Here is a 26678-nt window from a genome sequence, read left to right as displayed (position 1 = left end):
TCGGGTGTGATCGACGTGCTCTCATTTCACAGACGTATAATTTCGCCGCAGCATCGGATGCATCGATCCGTATGCGATGTATACGTGGGCGTTCATTCTTCTTTCGCGACATTTAAATTGTAGGTAAATCGAAGCTCGTGCCATCACGAACGGCGACGGTAAAAAAACTCTGGTAAATCGCCGATGAGAGCTCAGTGAAAGAAAAGAAAGAAAGAAAATACAGAGGGAAAAATAAAGGGGGGAAAAAGGAAAGAGAAAGAGCGAAAAATACGACATCGGTTAACGTATAAACTCGCGGCGTACCATGGCGTATATCAATGTGTTATATCAAGAACGCGGACGGGCCCGCTTCTCGAGCGCGTCCGGATATACCCCGGGTGATATTTTACACGCAATATGTCTATCTCGTGACGCGATCGACCGCGATAAATTTTTCACGGAAACGCTTTTCGACGTTCCCGACGCTATCGGCAGCCTCGTTTTCGCGGGGCAATGAGAAAATTGTAATACGTCGTAATTCGCTAATGCACGCAGCGCGTAACGCGCGCGAGCTACCGCGATTGCAATTTCGAGTGTGTTCCAAATAATCTCTTGACGTAAACAGATGCCATATCCCATTTCTCTATGCGGGAGATCTCGATGTACATACGTAATACGTATAAAGCGGAAGGAAAATAATTTCATCAGGATAATTAAAGTTTGATAATACTGTTTTAAAAACAACAAAATAATTAAATGTGTTTTATCACTATTTCATTTTACATATAAATTGGCGAAAAGCTTTTCTTAACTTTCAATTGTTTATTCGTATGTTCATAACTCAAAAGCTAAGCTTTCACTGAAGAAAAATTAGTTTAATTTTACCAGGAAACAAAAATCTCTGAAATTCGGCAATTTATTTTGAAATCATCGCATTATCGGTTCCATCACTGTCAAGCATTTTCCTCAAAATTTCTCCTCTTTACTTGAATAAGAGACATCTGTTTACTGTAACTTCTTCGCGCACACGCTGCGCCGTTTAATTAAATTTAATCACTCAATTTCAATTTTCTGAAAGTCCAAGTTTCTCGTTCAAGATTGAAGTGAGGGTAAAACTTTGAGATAAATGACTTTTTTTTATAGAATTAAGGGATTATTTTGGTGACACGACGTGGTCGCGTTCTTCGTACCAAAATAATCCCTTAATTCCATAAAAGTCGTTCATAAATTTCTCTCGAAGTGTTACCCTCTCTTCAATCGAGATCTCACGCAAGTGTCACGTGCGTTATAATATGCCACGTGTGCTATTGTCGCTATCGTACGAATTACGTGCGCGCTAGCGTGACGGATACAACACTGGCGAACGTGAACGGCAAGTGATAGCCGCGGTTTAATTAAACGTGCTGCATTGCGGTGTACACGCATAGTAGCGAAAACATTCACGAAATTGTTTCGTGTCAGATATGGGAAAAAGAAAAGATATACGCCTCGTCTTTGTTACAATTAACGTACACGCGACAGTAGATCAAAATATATTAGTAGCCCACCGCTTGTTTTTCATATTCACAAGTTCTTCGCTATTATCGATCGATCAAAAAAGAGAGAAGATGGTGTAAGTTTTTATTAAATATATTATAGTATAACGAAATGCTTGATCAATTTAAAGATTTAAAGATTTAAAGAATTTATTATATCTCTACATTATATTTCGTATTTTATTTATTTTTGCAATTTTCTTCATTATTGTAGTCATATGTTACAATTTTTTTATAACTTTTAATTTTTAAACTTTGCTAAACAATATTGTATCTTTAAAATTAGCACCATCGCTAGTCTATTATGCAATTTCTTCTTTTTCTCGTGATTGCATACTTCTGTATTCATTTCAATTATTTTTAGTTTTATATAATGATACACGTATTACATAAAAATACTAGATATAATAATATTTCTATATATATATATACAAATAAAAACGTTTTCTTTTATTAACTCAATTTTCCCAATCATCTTTACCACGAATCAATCCGTATAATCTGATTAAATCTATCATAATCTGATAAATTATAGTATGATATTTGTTTCAATTTATTTATATTATCGTAAAATAAATTCATACAAATACGGGAACATAGAGATATTTCTAAATCAAACAGAAAGATTTGAAAGAAATCGGAGAAATTGCACCGTAAACAGCGAAGCCAGGCAAATGGAACTAAACTAATCTCAAGAATGTACGATTCTCGATAATAAGAAGTATGGACTTGAATTTAATAGAAACGAGCGCGTTTATACGGATTCCTGATTTTATTGTGGTCGCTTTGAATTCGCTTATTCGCTGCACTTTTCATTACAGCCGACGCGATAAAAATCGCGAAATTTTTATGTAAATTTGTTCAATCACTTATAATACTTACATTATTGTCAATTATTTAATGCAGACATTCGGTATATATTATGGCCTTTAATTTATTTCTGAGTATTTGTGTTGCGATTTTTACTTAAGATCTGTTTTTCAATTTTACGCGTGTCCGACTCATTTTTCCGGTTACAAGTGTATCTTTTTCCCTTGCAGATTTCGCGCTCGAATAATATTCAATTGCGTTTTACAGTCACAAACTGATGCAAAGCAACTGCAAAGTTGGAGTTCTCAGTCTCTTTGGTAAATCAATTGACAATCAAATAGTTTCTCGTCGCCGGATAGAAGGACAAGAACGAGACAGAAACGAGCAGAAATGAGAAAATTAGATGCGCGTTGCTATTTGCGAAGCGGCTGATGAATCTCATTTACACTTTCCTATTCTCTCCCTATTATTTCCTCTGTCTATATTCGCTCGGATGCATGTTAAGCGAAACTCAATGCTATGCAATAATTTTTAAATCCATTCATTTATCATATGATATGGTGAATGAATGTTTTCATTTAAATGGCATCCCTGTATAATATTAATATTAATGAAAATGAATGAATTATTTCGGACAGGTCTTAAACGTAGCGTGAATTTCGCGTGGCAGAGAATTTTGAAAGAGATAAAACATCAGTTCTCGATTTTAACTAACGAGCGAACAGCATTTTTGCTCGTATATCTCTTTTCATATATCTCTTTTCGTATATCTCTCTTTAATTACAAACGGTGTCCTCGTCGTCAGTAATATTCTGATTTGACCTTTAAAATATCAATTGCAACGACAACTTACAGAATTGACAGAGACACAGATTGTCCTAATCCAAGATAATTATTTTAGACAGTGTCGGTGAGTATCAGCATTTTGACGCTGACTTTCATATCGATCGACCGGTGGTACGCTATATGCTTCCCATTGAGATTCAAGTCTACGACAACCCGAGCGAAAACCGCTATTATAGTGATCTGGGTGATATCGCTACTTTTTGGTAAGCACACATTATCACACACAAATATTTTAATAAGCGACGAATTATTTTACCTTTTTAAATAAATATAGTCAATAGAAAGTTAATATCTTATTGCTATATCAACTGACTCATTTTTCTAGCATGCCTATCCAAGAATCGATGGAACGTAAACGATTTGTTTATTCGTTCATAACTCGCCAAACAATTCGCTTTCCACTTTTAACGTGAAACTTGTTATGACTCGGGTGTGTTCTAGCTCGGAAAAAAATAATTTCTGACTTTCACGGAATGTGTTTACTTCGCATCAATTCTAGAACGCTGTGTACTAAAAATACTCCAATGATATACATATATTTCAACACTATATTTCATTCCGTAGAATTCTAACGTTGCTCTCTAAAAATTTATTTATGATGAAGCGTCATAAATTTTATTTTTAAGATTTTGTTGCACGCGATATAAAATCGATGTATTTGCTCGGATTAATTTTTTCTTACGACGGTTGCCGAAAGGAAATTCGCTTGCAAGTGAGGCAAAAGTACAATTTTATTAATATTCTATGCCTTTTGACCAGACATTCCAGAATTACTGGTGTTACACACGGTGCCGTCACACAGTAGAGTGCAGACTGTATTATTCACGCAGTGTGTTTGGTCGTGGAGCCGAGAAAGTCAAACTACTTTCACAGTTGTCAAGTTGATCTTTCTGTACACGATGCCGTTGCTTTTTATGAGCGTGGCGTACTGGCAGATTGTGCGCGTTCTTTGGAGAAGCGATATTCCAGGACATAATTGTAAGGAAGATTTTATTTTAATAATTATACCCGTTAAACATAATATAATTAACCAATTTTAAATAATATAATACATTTTTTTCATATTTATTAAAAATTATTCCTTTTGATTCCGTTTCTTTAGAACTCTTACTGAATAATAGCGATCTATTGTACCCATTAAAGTAATTTTTAACTCTTCGATACTAATAGGAAACATATATCTCAAGAAACGCTTGAAAAGTTCTCCTAAGAACATAAATCTTATTGCGAAAAGAAAAAGTAAGGAATAAAAATTTATCTTTTCCATCGATATTGGAACGTATAGAGTAAATCACTTGATATTAGAACATAAAATGTCTGATAACGTTTTTATAACAGTTCGAAAAAAATTTATGGAAAACATATTTGTTTCGAATAGACAATAAAGAACATATGCGAGCGCTCTCCGAATGCGTAAAAATTTATAGGACGTTTCATCGAAAATTATGAGGGAAAACCTTTCTTTTTGCTTTTCGCAGGGATCTGACAATGATGTGTTACCTACTACATCAACAATATATGTATATAATTCGCTGAAAAAAATCTACAGAGTTTCACGCGCGATAAATGACACGTGTACGTCGATATAAATTTCCCATACAAGTCCAATATTCTCGCCATTTCATCTCCCATGACAAAACTCCGATCCTGTATCCAATTAAAATTGGAAACGTTATATCCAGATTATAACATAAACCGCTTATTTTGCAAGGCGATGTAAATCGCGTTTCGAAATAAAATGTAGTCTCAATTATCTGATCTAAACGAGTGGAATGGCTCGTCGACATTGTGCTGTATTTCAAAACGACTGAACTGCAGGGGAAGAAAACAAACCGAAACAAAACAAAAATAGTAAATATAATTATAACAATAAAAGTTCAACAATTTATATGAATTCAAAACATTCATATTACGCGTGAAGATTAATAAAATAGATTGACTTAAACGTTATATTAGTTTTTTTATCTTGCTTTTTTATTTCAAGCAAAAGAGTTTCCAATAAATTTTCATCATCGACTTATTTACTTTATTCGTTTTAAAATACACGAAACATTAGGGGAGACCGGGGCCTAACCGTCAGTTTTTTTTCGGTGCCGATTTTTAACAAGAAAATAAATAATTGAAGTTAAATGTGGTATACCACTGTAAAGAGTGAACCTTTAGCTACAAAATTTATTAAGGAAATTTTTATCTACGTCGCTTTGTTTAACCGGTATAGAGCAAAAACGACAACGGTGCAAAAATTGAAATCTCAAAAATGCCGGGGTTTAACCGTCACCCCCCCAGGGTTTATCCGTCACACTGCATTTTCAACACATATACATACATCTAAGCCCGAAAAATGATAGGATACATGTTAATAATTGTTTTTTAAGAGAAAAATATAAAAATTTATTAAAAAATAATTGTTTTACTTATTCCATAAAACAATTTAGGCACGTGAATACAGAGGTTAACCAAATCGTAAACTCCCCAACGGCACGTCATATTGTCAACGCGGGCAACCACGGGGAACACGCGTGACGGCGTTCCGGTGCCATAGGATCAGCGCGGACCCTCGAGCAACCTAATCAAGCCGCGTTTCTCGCGGGGGAGCGATAAATAGCGACAGGGGGGTTAGAAAAGCTCGCGGTGGAGCGCGACCATTTTACCGACTCGACGGCGTCCTCGCGCCGATTCCTCGACGCGCCGACGACGACGGCCACGACCACCACGACGACGACGACGACGACGACGACGGCCACGACCACCACGACGACGACGATGACGACGACGACGACGACGACGACGACGACGATGACCACCACGACGACGACGACGACGATGACCACCACCGACACCACCACCACTACAACGCCGGCGACGACGACGACGACGACGACGACGACGACGACGATGACGACCACCACCGATACCACCACCACTACAACGCCGGCGACAATGACGCCGAGACGTGCGAACGCTGGACGATGCGGTCGCACGCGCGACTGTCACTGACACAACGACCAACAACGACGATCTACCGCGCGCGCGGCATGTCAACTCTCGCGCGGAAATCGCGGGATCTCAGAGCCGTGCCGTGCCTCGCCGTACCTCGCCGACGTGCCGTGAGCGCGAGCGATCTCAAAAACAACGGTCCGCCATCTTTTCGGTCGGCCAAAACACCCGTTTTGCGACGATACGTGCGTACTATTTCCCTCCTATACAAACTGACGCACGTGCAAGGGAAGACAGAATCACGCTCGAGGGAAACCTAACCTGAAATCGCCGTGAGCCGAAGTCGTGCGCCCGGCGCGCCACAGTGACGAGACTGACGGATAAATCCCGGGTGCTTACTGACGGATAGGCCCCAAGCACAAGTTTCAGGTTTGATCGCCCACGAAATATTAGACATCAACGATAATGAAAAAACTACACTGGATTCGTGTTCAGCATGCATTACTCTTTATAATCATGTACTTTGAGATTTGGAGAGCAAATATTATTGCAGATATTACAAAATTTCCACGCGCAGAAAATTTCACTTTCACCTTCCGAAAACACGTTTGCCCTCGTAAAAATCATAACACGGCAGATAACCTGCCGAAACTCCGTTGGTTACATGGGTACCATAAGCAGCGTTTACAACGTTAATAGCGAGTTCGCACAATATACAGGTTCCGAGATATTTGATTTGACGTTTAGACCCCGGCGACGGTTAGGCCCCGGTCTCCCCTACTCTAATAAAATATTTTGTTTCGATTTGCACGAAATAAATTAAAAACAAAATTTTGAAAATAAAGTTTGAAATAAAATCATCAATTAACTAATCATTTTGTGCCAATTTTTACAGTGTCTACCAGAGTCTGTCGTTCAACTGAGATTCCACTGTCCGGGGGTGGAAATCCGGAGGGTCAATTGAGATCTCGGCGAAAAGCGGCGAAGATGTTAGTTGCCGTAGTCATCACATTCGCGATATGTTTCTTTCCAGTGCATTTGCTCTCTATTCTAAGGTATGTTACGCGACATTAATGTGCGTTTCTTCTATCTCATTCTAGTATAGTATATTATCGTAACAGTGTAGTGTACGTTTAACACGTGCACATTGATTTTTGTTGTTTTCTTGCACGAAAATATTTCAAGCGTGTAGTGAAATATTCAATTTCAATATTGCTATGTAGTCAATATTTCAATATGTTATTTGATGGCGACCATCCCCGATATCGATGTCAAACGACAAAGTAAAAGAAACATTATTACTGTGTCAGAGTTATGTTTACATATGACACGACAAACGTATGTTCCGTATGTGTAATATGTTACGTTCTATCAATTTCATTAAATCTGTGCAAAAGGCTATCAAACATTATTAGATCAAATACTATATTACGAAATTAAATATAGAGCTAAAGAAATAAAAAAATAGCACCCTTTGTTAACTTTTGAATGCATTTTTTATCTCATAAAATTCCACTTAAATCGATTTCATAAAAATAGTTATTACACAAACACGGACATAAAGTACATGTATAATGGTCGGAAATTTATAATATTTCCAATTTTCCGGAACACCAGGTGTTCCACCCCAGCACTTTTTTCCAATAAACTATAAATTAGTTTCGTGCCATACTCGTAATAATATTTCTTGTTCTTTTATCGCAAATAATCTGTATAATCGTTCTCTCGACGTAAAGCCATTTTTTATTTATAAATTCTGTCGTACTCTAAAACCGATTTTATGGCGAGAATATCATTTTTGCTTCAAATTTCAATATCAGGTTTCAATATAATATCAATCTATTTCAATTAAAATAAATCTATTCAATCAAGTCAACACATATTCAATTAAAATAAATATATTTCATATTAAATGTAAAATAAGTTTTATTTTCAAAAACTTAACCTTCTATTCTCAATCATTCATAACTTAAATCTATGACCATTGAATTTTTTTTGTTAACAAGTGACTTTAAATTAATCAAAGTCCACGAGTAAAAAATTTCTTGCTCTAACAAAAGATCTAAATCAAAATCATCCTTTATAAAGAAGAGTAAAATAACGTTAGATAGATGAGTTAAAACGAATGCTATTTTATTTTGAGAACTAGGAAAAATCAATAGTAAAATTCGACAGTTGAACACTTTATACAAGTTGCTAAATGTATGAAAACAATATTAGTACTACCATAGTCGTTTCATATGTAAAATTGTTATTGACGTAATAATAAAGCAATCTTTGCTTTGACAAACGTTCGACGACAATACTAAAAATTTATATATTACATAATCGCCGGTAATCATTGTGAATGTATTGTTTTAGATGCACCATGGAATTACCGTCGAATCAATGGACGATCGCCATTAGCCTGATCGCCCATTGGCTTTGTTATTTCAACAGCGCGGTGAATCCTGTCATCTATAATTTTATGAGTGGTAAGGATTCGTGGAGAGATACTGACACGACGCTTTTAACGCCTAATAATGCCTAACGTTACGTTTCTCGAATGCCGTCATGTTGAAAAAAAATTTTCTATCCGGCCAGATTTATTCCGGAATATCCCGCGTATACAGATATGCCGGTAATATTTTCCGGATACAGAGGCATATATAAAATTACCGGAATGTACGTAGTGACTTCTATTAAAATGCATGACGTGTCCGAGATACGCAATGCTCGCCTACCGCTGTTTCGGCTGCTGCTTATTTACCGCGTAACTAGTCTGTTCCTCATGCTGAATTAACCTCCCGCGACAACGGCTGCCAAAGCCAAAAATCTCATTTCACTTTTTCCCACTTCCGTAAAAAGAGGAGTCTTCGTCGGGCTTTAAATAAACTCGTGCAAATAACAACGAACGCAACGTTGAAAACAAGTCGTTTATAAACGCTTTATTATATATATGTATAAATTTGGGAGAATTGAATTCTTAATTACGATCGAAAGATTTTTATCATCTTTTACTGAGAGAAAGAAGCACGGAAGAACGGGCGCGAAAAAAGTACAAATATTTCTGTAAATTCCCTCAACATTTTTTTTTTAAATAACAGAAAAAGTTGTGTAATTCTCTTTCTGCAATTGTAAAGCTTGACCTTCTAATTTCGAAGATTAGCGATTTAATTTTATTTACATTATAAGCTTTTGTCCTTTCGGCTAGATTCTACGATGATTATATAGTAACCCTTTATCTAAACCGTACAGGTCCATTAAATCTGTATGCGTTTCCGTGAGAATACGTGTACCAAACTAATTAAATACCTTTTACCATCGTGATATTTTGTATGCACAAAGTATCATGCAGTCATCGCATCATATTACAATAGCGTATTCTGGAGCTTAATTAAAATAGATGATCCTAATACGAACTGTAAACCCGTTAAAATGCGTAATTACGCAACACGCGCATCAACCTATCATGTGTTATTGATATCCATTTTCATACTATGCATCAATTTTCTGCTCAGTTGATTGTCAACGATATCTAAAGGCGATATCGTTATGACATGATCACTACTTGTGTTAATAATCGAAAACGACTATTTTAATTTCATTTTCGTAATATTCTTTTCGCTCATAAATCGGGCTAAATTCACGGGCGATTTAACTTGTAAATAAATTACCGATCAACAATCACTTATAATTAATTCATTACTCAAAGACAATCAAGTATTTTTTTTATACAAAGTACAGAAACAGTATTAAGTTAAATGTAAAATGGTATTTTAGTAAATTGTGCTTGAAAATCGATCATTTTTGTCACGTCTCTGTCACTTTTCATTTTTTACATATAATACAGTACATCGATATGTTCGTCTCTTTTTTATGTATATTTTTACATAGATAATAAATATGACGTTTTTTTTATTAACTGCCTTAAAATATTAAATATTGTATGATTGATACTCTCGCGAAATTGAATTTATAAAATAAATATTAAATTTGAAATGTAATCTGCTAAATATATTATACGTATATAAACGTGATTTTTTTAAATTAAAATGAATTTTATTTTCTACTGAACTCAGAATTTGTATGTCACGTAAATTCCAATATTTCTGACTCTAAAAACGAAACTAACGCTAAGTATTATTTGCATTATTTACAACGAGCATTAATTTACGGCCGATTGATGTGACATTTAGGTATTTCGCATAAGAAATGAAAGCGTTACAGAATAATAACGTGATAAAAGTATTGAATTGCAAACAGCCAGGCTCATAAAATGGAAGATATTTCAGTTACAAGCTTATAACTGTCCAAAAACATCACGATGGGTTAAATTCAATGCGAGATAACAAAAAATGCAAAACGACAGAAATACTTTTCGCACAATCAGTTTTACTGTCAATACGAAGTTTTCGTATTTTTGATATACGTTTTTGTGAACTTTCACATCTCAACGCAAACATTTCGTTATTATATTGTCAATACGATATCGAATTTAATTCTGACACGATTGAAAATTATTTCAGTACGTCAAGTACTTTAATATAACATACATAACTTACTCCATGAGCCAATTTTCTTAAAATATTCTTTTGTTTCGAAGTATATTTATTGGATATTATATCTTGTATTATTTTATTTTGTTTCAAGTATTAAAAAGTTATTAATAAATATGGATGAACAGATTAGAAAAGATTAAAATAAAATTAACGCATATAAAAATAAATGCGTTTTTAATAATCGTTAGAGCATGTTTTTCTTTCATAAAAATTGTGCGCTGTATGAAATATTCATCTTTTTATTCACGCGCTCGTGATATATTCACATTGAAAAGATTTTTACTTTCTCTTGCGCCTCTTTTTATCATATTTAACTCTAAAAAGAGATATAAAGAGACAAAATGCAAATTTTACATATTATTAAAAAATATTTGATAAAAAGAAAGAAAAAACAAAAAGCAATTATCTAAATGTTAATGATATTTTCCTACCGCATTTTATAAAATTTATCTTTATTTCACACCTAATACAATATGTAAATATTCTCTTCTACGTCATTTACAAAATATAGACACTATAAAGATAATTAAAATAATAAAATTATAGTTGCGAAAATAGCTCTACATTCTAAAAATTTCAGTGTTTTTCTTATTACGATTTTCTCTTATCTCTTTCTCTGTTTTATTTTTCATTATTTATCCAAGCAATAATTTCAAAAATTTAATTAATCAGAAAATATTTAACATTAAAATGGCCCAATAACATTATTAATATCACATCTTTATAGTTCTTAATTGTTTCTTGAAAATCTTGTAAATAAAATATTTGATGTGTCTTTGTCAAATTGAAGACAATTCTTTTATCGCAAAAATCTCCGTCACTCAAATCGCTAATACATCGATGATCAATAAATTATACATATTCCACAATTAACTATTAATTTTAATTTGTCTCGGCCCATCCATTTTAAGGCAACGGAGAGATGTCATATTTATACAAAAATATTATATAACAATATATCAATTATCAATCTTCCTTTTAACATTTTTGATTATTTCAAATTTAATCTTTTCAATTTAACCATGAGAAAATTAAATGTCAGTTCGAACTGTTTATGTAATTTAACGAATAACACCGATCCATTATCTCAAATTAATATAAAAATTATCTGCCACTCACCGATACGATGATGTGACGCGGCGGAGTTGCAGCACAATTACGTTAACTGTAAAATACAAATATATATTCGTATTACAACAATGGTACAAAATTAATATTTAAAAATAATTAATGCACGCGTTGAACTCTTTTCTCTTTTTCAACTAGAGATAACAAAACAATTATACAAATTACGAATGGTAATTAATTTCGCGCAAATAACGATAAGTGACATTATTTATTATACATTACTCACCCCATGGTTGCTTCGCCGTTGCTCGATGCCTCTCCTAGGCCTCCTCCTCCTCCTCCTCCTCCTCCTCCTCCTCTCAAGTTGTCGAAGTCCGTTACACTCGCACAACCTGCAGTCGCGAGAAAATGCGGTTAATTGCAGCCAATCATAGTCCCGAATCTCGTGTGATGCGCGCTTATATCGTGACGAAAAATCGCAACGCAAAAATCGTGCGATCGCGCAAAGCCGCGGGCGGAGAGTCAACGACGAATCTCGTACCGCAGAGGGAATTCGCGAAAATTAATCCGCAGTCAATTTTCGCAGTGCCGCGATAACCTGTTGCTTTTAGCTATTTCCACGTATAACAATTAATGTCGAATATTACGTGTACGCTCGCCCTTTGGGCAAATTATCATCTCGTATTAAACGGAAACCCCCGCGCGCGAGTTAAAATAAAAGGCAAATATCTTCGATATGAATTATTCGAGAACGTAGCTTCGCGCGGTATGCCCGCCCGAATAAATTTCCGCCGGGTAAATCTCTATCTATACACGCTTCAACGAGCCATTAGTTGTGCGAGTTAATTAGTTCGCGATCGCGAGGGGAGGCTGAGGATCAATAGTCGCACGGCACGATCGCGTTTTGCGCCTCGTGATACCTCCCGCGACAGTATTTCATGAGCGAATGACCCGCCCGCGGAGCGGCTCGAGCCGCTGCCTACCTCGAGTCTCACCTTGCGAATGATAACGGCCGAGCGACCTCGGATAAACACCGCGCGCCGCGCAAAAAAAAAAACAATCGCTGTAGGCGTCGCGCGCCACTCTTTTATTGTCATCTACGAAATATCTTTCAGGAAATATTACACGCCGAATATATTATGTCTCTTGCGTACTCAAGTCCCGATCAATTATTCGGTGAGCGGTCGACGTATCGCGCGGCTCTCCATTGTTTGAATTATTTGAAGGATTCGCGTATTATTCCGCAATTACCTCTCGATCCATACGTGTTTAAATTCAAAATGTGATGTATCTGTTAATGTTAATCGTTATGAAGAAATAATCGTCATCTGCGAATATTACGAGATGATTACAATTGCCTTTCGTCGTCTTGATTTCTATGTCGAATAATTAAATCGCGTTTCAAACTGAATCAAGGATCACGATTGTTTTGCGTTCCGTTTTATCGATCCATTATTGTATACGTAATTATTTAATCGTTTCTTTTATTAAGAATTTATATAGTTGATTAATTACGCCATTTATACAATTATTTAATCTGATATTTGTTTGAAGAATATCTTTATCTTTATCAGAAAATATATTTACGTAAATTTATTTATCGTTATTACTTCTCTTGGAAAGTTTAAAAAAAAATGAAATTTTTAATAACTCGAGAAAATAAAAAGTATGAGACTTATTTTCTTGACTTATTAAAATTTTACTATTATCGAAATGCAAAACACAGAGATAAGTTTTATTCTTCAAATTTTGATTTATCTCTTTAGATTTGATAATTAATTCAACTTTTTAGTTTGGAGTAAAAGAGGAATCAAATAATTTTTACGTGTAACAAGTTGAGGGGTAAAAGCCATATAGTGGTGTAAGTCAACAAATATTGAAAAGTTGCCGAGTGATCAATCTACCAATAACACATGTGCGTTTCGTATTTTATTTACACATAAAAAATAAAAAAATAGAATCAGTTGAGCAGTAAAAAACGCCTCAATGGTGCAAAATCAATATCACCTAACAAATCGATATGTATTAAATATATAATTTTACGTGATATCTCGTTGCTTCTATTGTTAGGGTAAAGAGAGGCTATTTGGGTCAGTTGAAAAAAAATCGGATAAAAAATTTTCGAGACTGAGAGAGCTTTTCAATTTTCAGGAAAGAGAAGAGCTTTTTGAGTCTTGGGCTTTTTGGCTTTATGGGGCTTTTAGTTTCGAAAAATTTTATTCGATTTTTTTAACTGGCTTAAATAGACCCTCCTTACCTTACTTGAAAATTATATCTTAAAAATTATGGCAATTTTAACATTTTTCTATTAAAATTTTCTACTTGATTAATCTCCAGAATAAGCTATTGAACTATTGTACAAATGTTTGTGAGGCGCGTGTGCGGTGTGACGAAATTATATCTATTAAAAATTTCGGGAGTACGTTAGAGGAATTCGGAGGATTAGGAAAAAAAAAGAGAAGAAAATATTTCGTGCGAAAAAGACGGGAAAACGGATTTAGTGGACCCCAGGCGGCGCGGTTTACGAATTTACGAGAGGATTAAACGCGGAACTCGATTAAGCGAGACTGCGTCGGCGTCGATCGTTCGCCGGCCGGCCGGAGTATCTCGCTCGAGAACCCGCGTCCCGCTTAAAAATCACACATTCCGCTCCCCTGCCACCCCCTAGGAAATCATTCGGTGCTCTACTTTGCAGGTAAGTTCCGGCGGGAGTTCCGCCGCAATTGTCGGGAATGCAACACGCCGAGCATGGAGCGGGCGACGATACGTCGCGGTCGGCACGCGGTGCCGAGCAGCGAAGAGTATACGAGGGGATGCCGCACGAGCATGCGAAATCGGCTGTTTTGACGGCGCGCGACGAAACGCGGCGGGGTACCGTGGAAAGTGACGAAAATACATCTCGACCACGCGGCGCGGGCGGCGCCTGACGTGCGAGCGAGCGTCGTGGCCGCTGAGACGGCATTTAACGGCGGGACGGACTCGGATATCGGTGCTCGTGCTTAGACCGATCGCGCTTAGGGGCGAGGCGACAAAGGGTGAGGCCACAAAGGGTGAGCCGTAAAGCACGTACGATACTATTTGACCACCCCCCCTCCCCCCCCCCCCCGACCCCCGATCCATTGCAGTGAACATGTGACACGGAGCCGCGCTATTGAAATCTCGCTGCTAAAGCTTAACGAGACTGTCAAAAAGATAACAAGGAAACTTGAACCGCTCGAGAACGTCGGTGACATCGAAATAATGACGTTATTTCGGGTTTAGCTATATACTTATTCATTATTTATTGCATTATATTAAATGGAACAAGCACGAGACACTATTTCACAAAATCCTATTTTCAGAAGGTAATAGAAAGGTAGATTTATTTCTTTGTACTGAGATTGCTTGTTAAAGCTGCGTTCCGATATTTACTGCCAGTACTAAAAATCTATGGTGTACGCGACGTAAACTATAGATTTTCAGTACTGGCAGTGAATATCGGTATGCAGCCTATATCGAACGTATAATTTTTCGCCAAGGGCGATTGAGAAATAACACTTGCAGTAGCGAAAGCGCAGAAAGTAACGAAAATAACGCAAGTAGATTGTAGAACGTAGAACGTTGACTTACCCGAGGACGATCGGGTGCGCTTCGATGAAACGATAACAGGGCGAAGAGGATTCCAATCGAGATTTCCGGGCCCTCAGATATATCAGATCGCCGATACTGAAAGTCACAATATTAACGTGTCAACGTTAGCGATTGTATAATTCATCAGACAATAAGCCGTATATAATTTGTCAGTCGCAATTATATAAAGACGAACGACTGAGCACTGGTGCCGTTAGGTTTAAATTTTTGGAGGGGACTTTGGAAACTAAACAAAAAACCAAATAAATAAATACATAGAGAAAGAATAAAAGAAGCACAGAGTTTAAAGTTGTCAAGTTACACATGTAAATATTATTTTAATTTATTTGAAATTATCACATTTGTGTACATATTGGGGGAACGCGTCCCCCCCGCCTCGTCTCCCCCGCTAACGGCGCCAACGGTCTGCATTTTCCGGATCTCAGATCCGAACGAACGAGTGCGAACGAACACGCGATTTAACTGCGGCGAAGCAAGTAGCAAGCTCGTCGAAGCAGGTCGTTCATTTACGCTTGTGCGTGCTCGTTCGCATCTAGTTCAACGCCAAATCGAGTGTGTATACAACGACACTCGTCCGCCATTAGAAAGAGGAGAGATTCGCAAAGCGAACAAGTCCGGAAATCCGCGGCTGAGGCGAGCGGAGCCGCCGTTTTGCGCATACGCGTAGTTTCGAAGTCGAGTCGCATTTTTTGATGGAAAATCAGCGAGTCGTTGCGAGAAGATAAAAATCGATAAGACGACGATACCTGACACTAATCGTGCTCCGGCGGCGAGAAGATATAAAATGTACTCGGGGTGTGCGACTCCGATCGGCTCCATCTTCCTCCCCGCTGACCGTCGCGTACCGGAGCGCGGAGAAGCGTCCCGATAGCCCCGAAATTGGCGACATCCGACTCGCGTTACGACGCGTACGTATTACGACGATTCACGCGTGCGGGACTTTGAAAGGCGATTCTCGACGCGCGAGACGATCGCTCTCGCGGTGACAAAAGTCGCGAGGAAGTAGCCGAACGTTTGGAACGCGATTCCTTCCGCGAAGCGATTCGCGACGCCACCCGAAAACTGGCGGAGATTTGAAATCTTCGGGCCGCGCCGAGGCGACGGGCCAATCGCGACGGCCGGACGCGATGTGACGTAATCGAGAGTCTCTCCGTGACGAGCCAATCAGGCGGCGCGGATATTTCCGCTTTCGGCGGTCGTTGCGTTTGCTGCACCCGGCGGGGCCTGTTGCGTATCTTTTCACGAGGTAAAAATGCGAAAAGTGAACAGATTTACTAGGTTTCGACCAATGAAATCGTAGATACTCTAGTGAATTCTCTCACTTTTCGCATTTTCACGACTTCGTGAAAAGATACGTAATAGAGGCCCCCTGGCACGAATCGAAAATGCACAGTGGCGCACATTAAGCTCGTATCAGATCGAGCGGCGATTAAGGTCGATCCAGACAAAAATTGATTGGTCCGTATATGTACATGTGCATAACGAAATGGACCAATCCATTTCCTTATGCAAATGCTTATGCACCTATGCAAGTTTGTCTGGATAGGCCTTAAGGGCTCTCTCACACGAAACGGCATAACATATGTATAACATAAAATCGCCTGCACCAATAAGCTAACCAAGCTAGCTAAAAGTCTTGACTGTAAACTTCGAGCTACCTGATTGGCTGAATCCTAGCTGATATGAAGAATAATCGTAACGGAATGAATAAATTAGCGATAAAATTTCGATCAGAATCCGTTCCGGAAAGCTCCATAAAGGTTTAGAGATCTATTCTGCAAACGTTAACGACATTACGTCATTATGTACTTTGCGCAAACATAAATATAATTGTGACACTCATAAGAACGTAATCGGAGCAGATGAAATAATGACATACCTGGCAATAATCGCGTGTCTGTTTGATCCACCTCGATGCACCTTCGCATCTCGGAGAGAAAATAAGAACCCATCTCGGCCGGCTTCATCTCCCTCTCGTCTGCTGTTTCGGCTAGTATATCAAGCCTATAGTATATCAAGTGTCACCGACACCGAGATCGTGATATCCGTGCGCGACAACGTGTATACGATGTTCATTAGTTGCTTTCCATTTACACTCAAGTGATCCGAGTCACTCAGTTACGTGAGTATTTTATACTCAGGTAAGACAAGTCGTTTTGTACTTGCCTGCTTATTTTGGTGACAAAGCTATCGCGTAACAATACAGATTCGTAGCCTCACTGAGTCTATTATTAGATTCATTAAAGCACACGGTCTCGATTGTGGATAAAAACTCAGTTGAAAATCTCACTTATTGCCAGCATGCAAAAAGAACGTGCATTCAACTGAGTTATGACGTCACAAGTGAGAATTATCTGAGCTTTGATGTAAATGGAAAGCAACTATTATCACGATCGATCCGTACGCGATACCGCCAACGAACGGTTCCTGATGCACGGAATACACTCTCAGGTTAACTCCAGGTAGCGAAGAATGGCCGGGGCTATTCAAACGCGGCTTCGCGCTTTGTCGCGATTTTCACAGAGCCTGGTCGTGGACCGACTTCGAGAATCGCAATATCGCACTCTCGATACCCAGATCCATCAGAGCGATCGAAGCGGACCAATCGCGACGGTCGATTAGCGCGGAAACGGAATTCGAAATATCTTGACGATACCTGGAAAACGTTTTTAAAATGAGATCAGTCGCGATAATTCCTTTTTTTTTTTATGTAATCTTCGACATGAGAACGATGGATTGAAACACTAAAATGCGCGGCGGAAACAATTCGTTGACATTTAAGTAATTCGCGTGCTTTCGAACGTTCGAAACATCTCAAGTCCGATACGTCAAATTAAATATGCCTAATCTTCGAAGTTAGCAAAAATTCTCAAATATTTTATTTCGTTTATATTAGATATATAAAAATTATAGTATTCCTTTCCGTCCAAGTATCGTTATTATTATTCCTTTCGTTTAAATTCTTCTGTAACATAATTTAATAATTTATTTTTTTGTTTAAGTAAAACTAAAGTCCTAAACAGCATAAAAGATATTGCAGATATACTAAAATGTGCAGTGTCGAGTTTCTATCACATAAACCTTTTATATCTCACGCTTCTCCATTAACTACAGTAATAGCTCCACGCACTAAAGTGATCCTGTAGCGTCTAAGTTTAATGTACAAAGCGAAAGCTTTCTTAAAACGTTCTTAAAGTAAAAGCTTCCTTAAAATTTTCTTAAAGCAAAAGCTCACAAATTGCCCTTTTCACACAATTTATGTATTTTTCCTCTACATCGCACCTTTCTATTACGTCATCACAAAGGATATTCCGACGGAAACAAACTTAATGATGAAGACTACACGATGCGCGTACATTTGTTGCAGGGAAGTTTCGCAAGGCGTTCAGGCGTACCTTCCGGTGCTCCCACAGCGACGGAACCTGCGCTCACAAACGCGGATACGTCGCGGGTATCGCGGACCCGCTTAAACACAAATCTCGAAATTACACGAGATCAGTTCGCACGACGTCCAACAGTAATAACGTTCAGCGGATCACCGAAGTCATACCTCTCAGTGCCATAATCAATGTACCGCAAAACGAGAAGCAAGAATGAGCCTCGTTTCTCGTACCCTAAAACTACGCCAAATGTTCTTTTCCAGATTCTTTAACCAATTTGAAATCCACAACTTTTCTTAACAAAAATCCCGAGGCATCTACAATAGTTTTTCGATAATTAACAACTGAAAGTAACCGATTCCCGACGAGATCAAGATCAAGAGGAAACAGGCGAAAGTCATTGAAAATTTGAAAAATTGCGATAAATGATCTTTATCATTTTTTTCAGAAGAGAAAAATCATCAAGATTGATCGAAGAAAATTATAGTTAAAAGAACATTTGACGAGATGCGCTTTGTATACCGCAATAAAGTATAGTTCTCGAAAGCTCAGTAATATTCGTAGATGTGATCGAGTTGAGTTGTTCCTATGTACTGTTTAAGTAAGCCTCGTTCAACAAACTTTCTTAAAGTTTCGTTGAATTGAAATGAACTGAGTCACATAGTATTCAATTAATATGTAAATAGGCGATTATAATATGTATACACTGAGGTGTGCACGATATCGTTGAGATTTTTGCTGCTTTAAACATTTTACTTTATTATACTGTAGATATAGATGTAATAACAATGTACATCACAGATCGATAACTGAAAATTGGAGACCTAAAGAGACGCACGTTAAAATTTAACAGAATAAACGCAAGAGTGTAAATATAAAGCGCGTTATATTCTACCTATTCCGGCACTTAAAAGCACTCAGTTATGCTTCGTTTTCGTGTGTTACACTTGCGATTATTTATTTTTCCTATAATACAATCGATATATCAATCAAAATATATCTACAAAGTTTAATAAAGTGTACGTAATCCTAACGTTTAAAGCTTAAAATTATTATATAAAGTTATTACTAGTAATATTAGTTTTTATAAACTGTACAATATGCTACAGCGAATGACGTGTTCTTCCTCTCGCTTCGTTTCCACTTAAATTTACATTTTTATTGCGCAGAAGTGCCGTTCACCGTGTATAAATCCCTTATCGAGAGTTTTTATATCTTTTTTTTTCAATAGAATTTTGTTTAAGGCTTTGCATCATTTTGCCGTAGTTATATTCCTAGACGTAATAATCGTGGCGAGTTAGAAATGAAATTAATTGATCGCTTCGTCTCAATGCCGCTCTCGCTGTTTTTAATATATTCACAAAAATAATTATCTACTTCATTGATTAAACACTCTAATATATTCGAGTTAGATCTTAGAGGCATATCTTAATATCGCGAAAGAAAAAAAAAAGTGCTTTATATTATCTTTATGACAACGGCCGATTTGTATCTTAATAGAACTCGCAAAAACGACCGGTTTGTGAACCTTGAGAAACGTGTAAATAAAATATAATAAAAGAGAATTCATCATAATATAGAAGAGAAAACTAAAAAGATATCCGAGATAAACTGTTCACATTCCTCTGTTGCTTCCGCATATTTTCTGTTCTGCAAAATAAGACCGTGGTCTCTTCTCTTTTCAAACGAAGCTAGGAGACGAGAAAAAAGAGTGCAGAAATGCGTAAGAAAGGCAGACGGATAGAACAGACATCTGTTAAATTAAATATTATCCCGATTGCATGTAAAAAAAACAGATTATTTCTATACACATACAAAAAGATGCACACTTACATTATTCAATGAAATGTATTTCGTTAATATTATAACTACAAACATTCCTGCACTGTAGGTAGTTATAACATTGAAAAAGTATATGTAATAGAATTACCGTGTCACAGTCCATGGCCCGCGCAGCTGCCAAGTATATTACATTAGTACACGATAACGTTCCTCGCTAAATAGTGACCAGTTATAGACTTCGTATATGAAAAAATCATCGTTACCTAATATTCCAGGCAATAATAACTTCAGCGCGTTAAGAGGCTGCTATTTTAGATATTATTACAAATACGGATTATAGTTCCCATATGTTAATACGCTTTTTTTACACGCTTTAAACTTATATTTAATAGCATTATTCGCGTATCGATTTTTTGAAAAACTTCTTTACCCCGAAGCAATTATCAGTAAGGCTTTCAAAAGCTTCATATCCGTCACTGCAGTCATGTTGCATCATTATTGCGTGAAAAAAATTATTAAAAATAAAAAAAAATTTTATTGGCTTTTTTTACATGTAATTTGATTTACACACACATGCATCGTATGTATCGTTTTGTTCTCTTATTTTACGAGATACCTTTGTAGACCCATTTTCAACCAAATTCATATGAGTAAAAGTCTAATTTATTTTGTTACACAAAATAAATTAAATAAATCATGAATTCTATAAAATAAATCATGATTTTTCGTTTTTAAACTATTAAATGGCTATAGTGGCGGATCAATGGCCTTAAAGCTACATGTCGCGATTTACACGTCAGATAGCTAGTTTACTGCAACAACTGCATTCGAGAAACGATAATTTTAATATCTCTCGATCTGTTATAAAATATAGTGCATTCAATCAAAGCACTTCTCCGAATACGAATTGATTAATAGTTATTCTGCATCCCTGATTCTATAGCGAAAGATTGCATACGCAATTGCATTACAGAATAAATATACGATTATGGGTATGCGAATAAACTAGAAACGTTTTCAAAGCAACGTTTCGCCCACGCGCGTCGTGTACAATTCCGCGAAGCGACACTTCAACGCGCGGCAAATCGCGGGGAAAAACGTTCGTATGAATACGAAGCGTAAATGTTAACAATCACGCTTATTTAGGCTGCAGCTTTCTCGACGATGGTACTTTCGGGAATTGCGGATTCAATGTTACCTAATTCAGTCTCGACGACGGCCAATGTCTGTGGGGTTGGGCTGTGGGAAACAGCGTTCTTCTCGTTAGAAGTTGCTTCTAATAGTTCCTTAACACTGACGCTATCGTCCAAATTATCTTTTCTAACGGGTGACGCGTCAATCTTTATATGAGCGTCGGCATTGGCGATGATCTCTACCTTCCCGTCCATATCGTTCACTGCTCTGATCACGTCTGGAGCTTGACTGTTCTGGAATTCCTGACTCGGCGTGCACGGCTGCTCGACTTGCGCACTGTCAAATTGTCCCGGCACGGGTTTCTCGTCACTTTCCATCGCGTTACCACTCTTGACTTCTTGTTCAGTCTGTTGCGCGTTACCACCAGATTGATTATTCTGATACTGCTGAGTGCTTCTACCTCTTCCTCTACCGCTCTGCTGATTATCAGGTGGTGGAAGAATAGGTATAGCCGCTTTCGGTCGCCGCAAAGGAGCTGCTTGTTGCTGTTGCTGTGCGGGACTATAGTAAGTACACCCTTGCGGTTGGTACAGTTCTTGGGGCGGTGGTGGAACCTGAGGCTACAATATTAAATTACACAAAATTAAATACGGAGCATTTATATTATATTGCATCCATCTTTTTGCGATTTTCTTTTTCACTTTGATATTTAAAAAGATTTATTCTTCTCACCTGTACCGAAGGATTATATCCCTGGTAACCTTGAAAGTTTGGTGGAAACGTCGGGCCATTTGGACCGGGAACATAATTAATTATACTAGGAGGTGCTGTTTGAGGTGGTATGAATTGGGGTGGTGGTACTAAAAACGCTGGTGGCGCGTAGCTAGCAGCTTGCCCACCAGGTGGTAGAGAAATGACAGGTTGCCCTGCCATGGGTGCTGTGGCTGGAGCGACTGGAGAAGACTGCTCAAAATGACCTTGTGGGTAACCTAAAACGTTAACGCATGATAAATCAGTTTGCAATACCTTATAAACTAATTAAAAAAATATGTTTAATCAATCAAACAAGATCTGTGCATAAAAAGAATTCTATATCCTATTATCACCATTGCAAAATATTATATATGATTTAATAATTTTCTTTTATATTCTTTATCGCATTATTTTTTTTTTTTTTAGTTTTTCTGGAAAGAGAAATATTGTAAAAGAGATATTTATCTGGGGATAATTAGATAGCTTCTATATGCACTTTTAACTTCTATATACATATATATATATTTTTTTTTCTTACCTGGAGATTCCAAAACGGCTCTTGAATTTCCAGCTAGGTACGCATATGCACAAGCAACACATTAATGTTAAGGATGTTAAGTACATGCTTGTATTAGGCCATGTAAGAGCATATATCATAAGAAATGGATTAGGAACATGCGTTAAAGTAAGATATATTGTCAATGTGTGTCATTACCTTGAGGCGGAAAATACCCGTGTTGAGTATGTTGAGATGGATAATTCTGTTGCGTGGAAGTTTCCGAAATGGTAGGTCGTTGACGAAGACTGGAATATCGTTTAGGTCTGTTTCCAGAACTATCCTGTTGTTGCTGTTGTTGTTGTATTGTCTGTTGTGAATGCGTTTGTTGCTGATGTGATTGTTGTGGTTGTTGTTGTTGCTGCTGTTGCATTCTAGGTGGTACTGTGTTTGATCTGTGTTGGTTGGAGGATGTGAAAAAACCTTCTACAAATTAGAAAAAAGATAAAGTTAGACAGTTGCAGCTGTATATAGTAAAAATTTAAGCAACGATAAGAAATTTTCTAAGAGAAGAAACAAATCAATTTTTTATATCTACATTCCTAAAAATGTCTCTCAGAATGTTTAAATTAGTTTTTACATTAATTTAATTATCAAATAAATATTTTGAATTAGACATTTTTTAATTATTAAAAATACTAAAAAAAATTATCTTACAAAATAAAAAAAAGTTAGAAGTATAATTACTCAAATTAATCGATAAATTAAATTGTTAATTTTTTTTTAATTTTCTCTAATGTTTTCAAGTCTTATCGTCAAAGAGAAATTTGACTATTATTAATATATTTATAAAATTTCTTATTCTTTTAATATCGCTATTCTTGACAAAAACTCACTGTTGTGTCGCGCAGCCTGATGATATTGACCACCATCGTTAATATTGAGTTGCTGTTTCATGTCATGAGCAAGTTGATGTTCTTCACTATGCTGCGCGGTGTTATTCCTTCTATTCTCTACTGTAACCGGACCCGGGCCACGTCCTTTCGATTTATTCTCAACTATTCTGTTAGTGACCATGTTATTAGCATTGGGCTTGAAACCTCTTCCGCGCGTCCTACTCGCGGCCAAGCTTACAGACTCTTGGGTATTCCTCTTGTTATTCTCCCTTAGGGATGGCTTGGTACTAGCTAATTTTTCCGCGTCACCGCCAGAACCAGGGCTTCCGTTTGTATTTTGAGTAACGTGTCTACCGTCCTTTTTCCAAGATGTATTAGTAGATTCATCTGATGACGCTTTATTTTCATTTCTGCAATAACATTTTTGTTCAAGATTCCGCCATCTTATTGTCACATAATAAAAGATTGTCGAATATAAAAAAAGAAATGTTACACATACATGGATGTATTGGAGGCGCTAGCAGGCTTAGTATTTACATTATCCTGTTGGGACTGAAGCGGCGGGAAGTTTTGAGGTTTGTTCGGTGTTTTGTTCTTGCTACTATACCATGCCGACGAAATTACAGGTTCCTCTACCTTGCTCGGAGTATCCTGTATCAAATAAGAGAGAAACGAAACAAAGATATTCAATAACACTTGCGATAATCAATCGCGATCAATCAACGTATATTTTGCGGCATTTACCTTACTATTACCAAGAGCAGGAAAATCTTCGTTATTTTTTTGGAAGCGTCTGTTGCTTGGTTTACCAGGTGTAGTCTTTCCATAAGCGTTTTCGTCCTCCCAATTCCTTGTGTACTTATTGGGTCCACGGCTGAAAAAATATGTGATATGTATATAATACAATGAAATCAAGATTTATATAAAAAAACAAAACTCCGTGATAAACTCACCCATATCTTCTTCTCCTTCTAGCTCTAGGTGGCCCTTCTTCGTTTCTAATATCATAACCGTACGTTGCTATCAATTCCTCGGGTCTTTTTGGAGCTTGCTCTTCGTCATTGTATCGGTCGTGGTCCCACCTGTCTTCCTTATCTTTCCACACCTTCTTATCCTTGGTCTCCTTCACATTCGTCTGCTGTTCCGTGGTACTTTCAGGTACTTCGTCAGTCGTACGATCATCATGCTCGTAAAACGTTCCTCGTTTCGGTATATACTGCGGGTTACGCCTGTCCTCGTCGTCGTCCAACTTTTTCTGCGGTTTCTCCTCTTCCTGCCCATCCCCACTTTCACGTTGTTCCCCGCCTTCTTGCGACTCGACATCAGAGTCGCTTTCATAAATGTCACATTCTGAATCTTGATGCCCATCAGTCTGTTCGCTACTCTGTAAAAAAATAAAAGATTGGTCAATATAACATGTCCAAATTAGTTCCGAATTAAAAGATTCATAGATAGCCAGAATTTAATCAATTTTCAATTATTTATTAACTGTTATTAACTTTTAATTCAAAAATAATATATATATATATATATGTTTTATTTATGTGTTAATTACAACATGTATATAACATTTTCTTTTTTCCTGCAATTAATAGATATCTCCTTCAGTCTATTGATTGATTCCACTGATTAGTTATCTGTGGTTCTTTATTTAGCCAATATAATCATCAAAGGAAAAACAATACAATCCTATTAAACTACATAAACTAACTAAAGTGAAAACTAAAGTGAAGACAACAGATTTTTTACTCTCTCTTTCTTGCCTCTCTCTTCTATCTTTTACATTTATCAAAGTGTAAAACTATATTAAAAAGTATAGGGCTTATATTAAACAATTTTTTAGCTAGCTCTTTTGCGCAATAATTCTCTGGCAAACTAACAGCTAATTTTCTGTAAACGAAAGATTTGATTAACTGTAATATTTCTTCATATTAATTTGACATTTCTCTAATTAATTTTAAATATTGAAATAAAGTTGAAATTAGCTAACAACAAAGACATTGTAAGCCTGATTTATATATCATTTTAAATTGTATCTTGAAAAAATAATACTGTTCATCGCATAGTTACAACTTTAATAGAAGTACGCAAGTCGCAACTCAGTCCGGATATATCAACCCAACAGGCAGTAGCTTGTTCCTTCTTTTCTCTCGACTAAAGTACCTTCAACCAGAAGCGAAAAGATTGATGATGCAATTGACGAAGCGATAAAAGAACGTTCCAGATATCAAAAATGAGGCATCCATACTACAGTAATATACATTCGGAGGAAAAGACGATATTCGCGGGATCATCGGTCATCGTCAGCAGGTCGGCGTACAAAGTCGTAAAAACGCCGACCACCGTGACGGTAATCAAAGATTAAAATTAATAAATAGTGTCGAAAACCGTGGCCCGCCTCAATTGCCTGTTTTCAGCTGGCGACTCTTGGCTCCCGATTCCTGCCGTTCCCCGACACTCGGCGAGGAAAGGGGTCGAGCAGGGTCGAGTCGCGCGCGGAAACGGGGCGCGACGGGGGCCGAGGTAGACGAGGGAGGATCCCTCTCGGCGGATCCATCCCACGGTGCCGAGCAATGCCGAGGGGTTACCCGCGGGCTTACCTGGGTCTCCTTCGTCGCGTTCAGCTCCTCCTCGTACGAGTCCGAGAGATCGTCGGAACCGCATGACTGGTTGGATTTACGACGTCGCCGTGTGTCCGACATTGCTGCGTCCGGCGCGGAGGGATATCGCGCGTTTCGTTGCCTCGTGTCAGCCCCGACCCGAGAACGGACGGGAGATAAGGGGGGAAAAAAAACCGTTCCGATTGTGTCCGCGGAATACACCTCGCGATGCGTCGGGCCGATCTCTCTCTCGTCCACTCTCGTCCACCCTCGTCACCCTCGTCACGAAAC

The 26678-nt window shown here is 37.5% G+C and overlaps 2 protein-coding genes and 1 long non-coding RNA gene across 4 annotated transcripts; 1 reads left to right on the top strand and 2 right to left on the bottom strand.

Moving 5' to 3' along the window:
• Positions 1 to 1486: 1486 nt before the first annotated feature.
• On the top strand, positions 1487 to 20301 carry LOC139785945 (orexin receptor type 2-like; the record flags this gene model as incomplete). The annotated part of the gene is made up of 6 exons (XM_071725132.1): positions 1487 to 1591; positions 3226 to 3373; positions 3930 to 4148; positions 7003 to 7162; positions 8469 to 8581; positions 18714 to 20301. Coding segments are annotated over 6 exons (975 nt in total), but the record flags the coding sequence as incomplete, so codon positions are not given.
• Positions 11738 to 15550, bottom strand: LOC139785962 (uncharacterized). Its single transcript, XR_011722137.1, has 3 exons — positions 15326 to 15550; positions 12003 to 12108; positions 11738 to 11813 (listed from the first exon to the last, which is right to left on the bottom strand). It is a non-coding gene; the product is annotated as an uncharacterized lncRNA (long non-coding RNA).
• Btz (CASC3 exon junction complex subunit) lies at positions 18407 to 26678 on the bottom strand. Of its 2 annotated transcripts, XM_071725041.1 has the most exons (9): positions 26388 to 26678; positions 24741 to 25171; positions 24532 to 24661; positions 24287 to 24438; positions 23788 to 24197; positions 23111 to 23377; positions 22934 to 22966; positions 22375 to 22631; positions 18407 to 22262 (listed from the first exon to the last, which is right to left on the bottom strand). In XM_071725041.1, the coding sequence occupies exons 1-9, from the start codon at positions 26487 to 26489 to the stop codon at positions 21651 to 21653; spliced, it is 2394 nt and encodes a 797-aa protein (XP_071581142.1). In that variant the 5' UTR covers positions 26490 to 26678; the 3' UTR covers positions 18407 to 21650. The 2 variants fall into 2 exon arrangements, with proteins under 2 accessions (XP_071581142.1, XP_071581148.1); XM_071725047.1 differs by lacking the exon at positions 22934 to 22966.

Source organism: Temnothorax nylanderi, unplaced genomic scaffold (assembly GCF_030848795.1).
Source record: "Temnothorax nylanderi isolate EJ_2023f unplaced genomic scaffold, tnyl_v1.0 TNYL_tig0008_pilon, whole genome shotgun sequence".
In the NCBI taxonomy this organism is placed as follows: Eukaryota; Metazoa; Arthropoda; class Insecta; order Hymenoptera; family Formicidae; genus Temnothorax; species Temnothorax nylanderi.
Note: the sequence above shows the minus strand (reverse complement) of the source record. Positions and strands in the feature narration are given on the sequence as shown.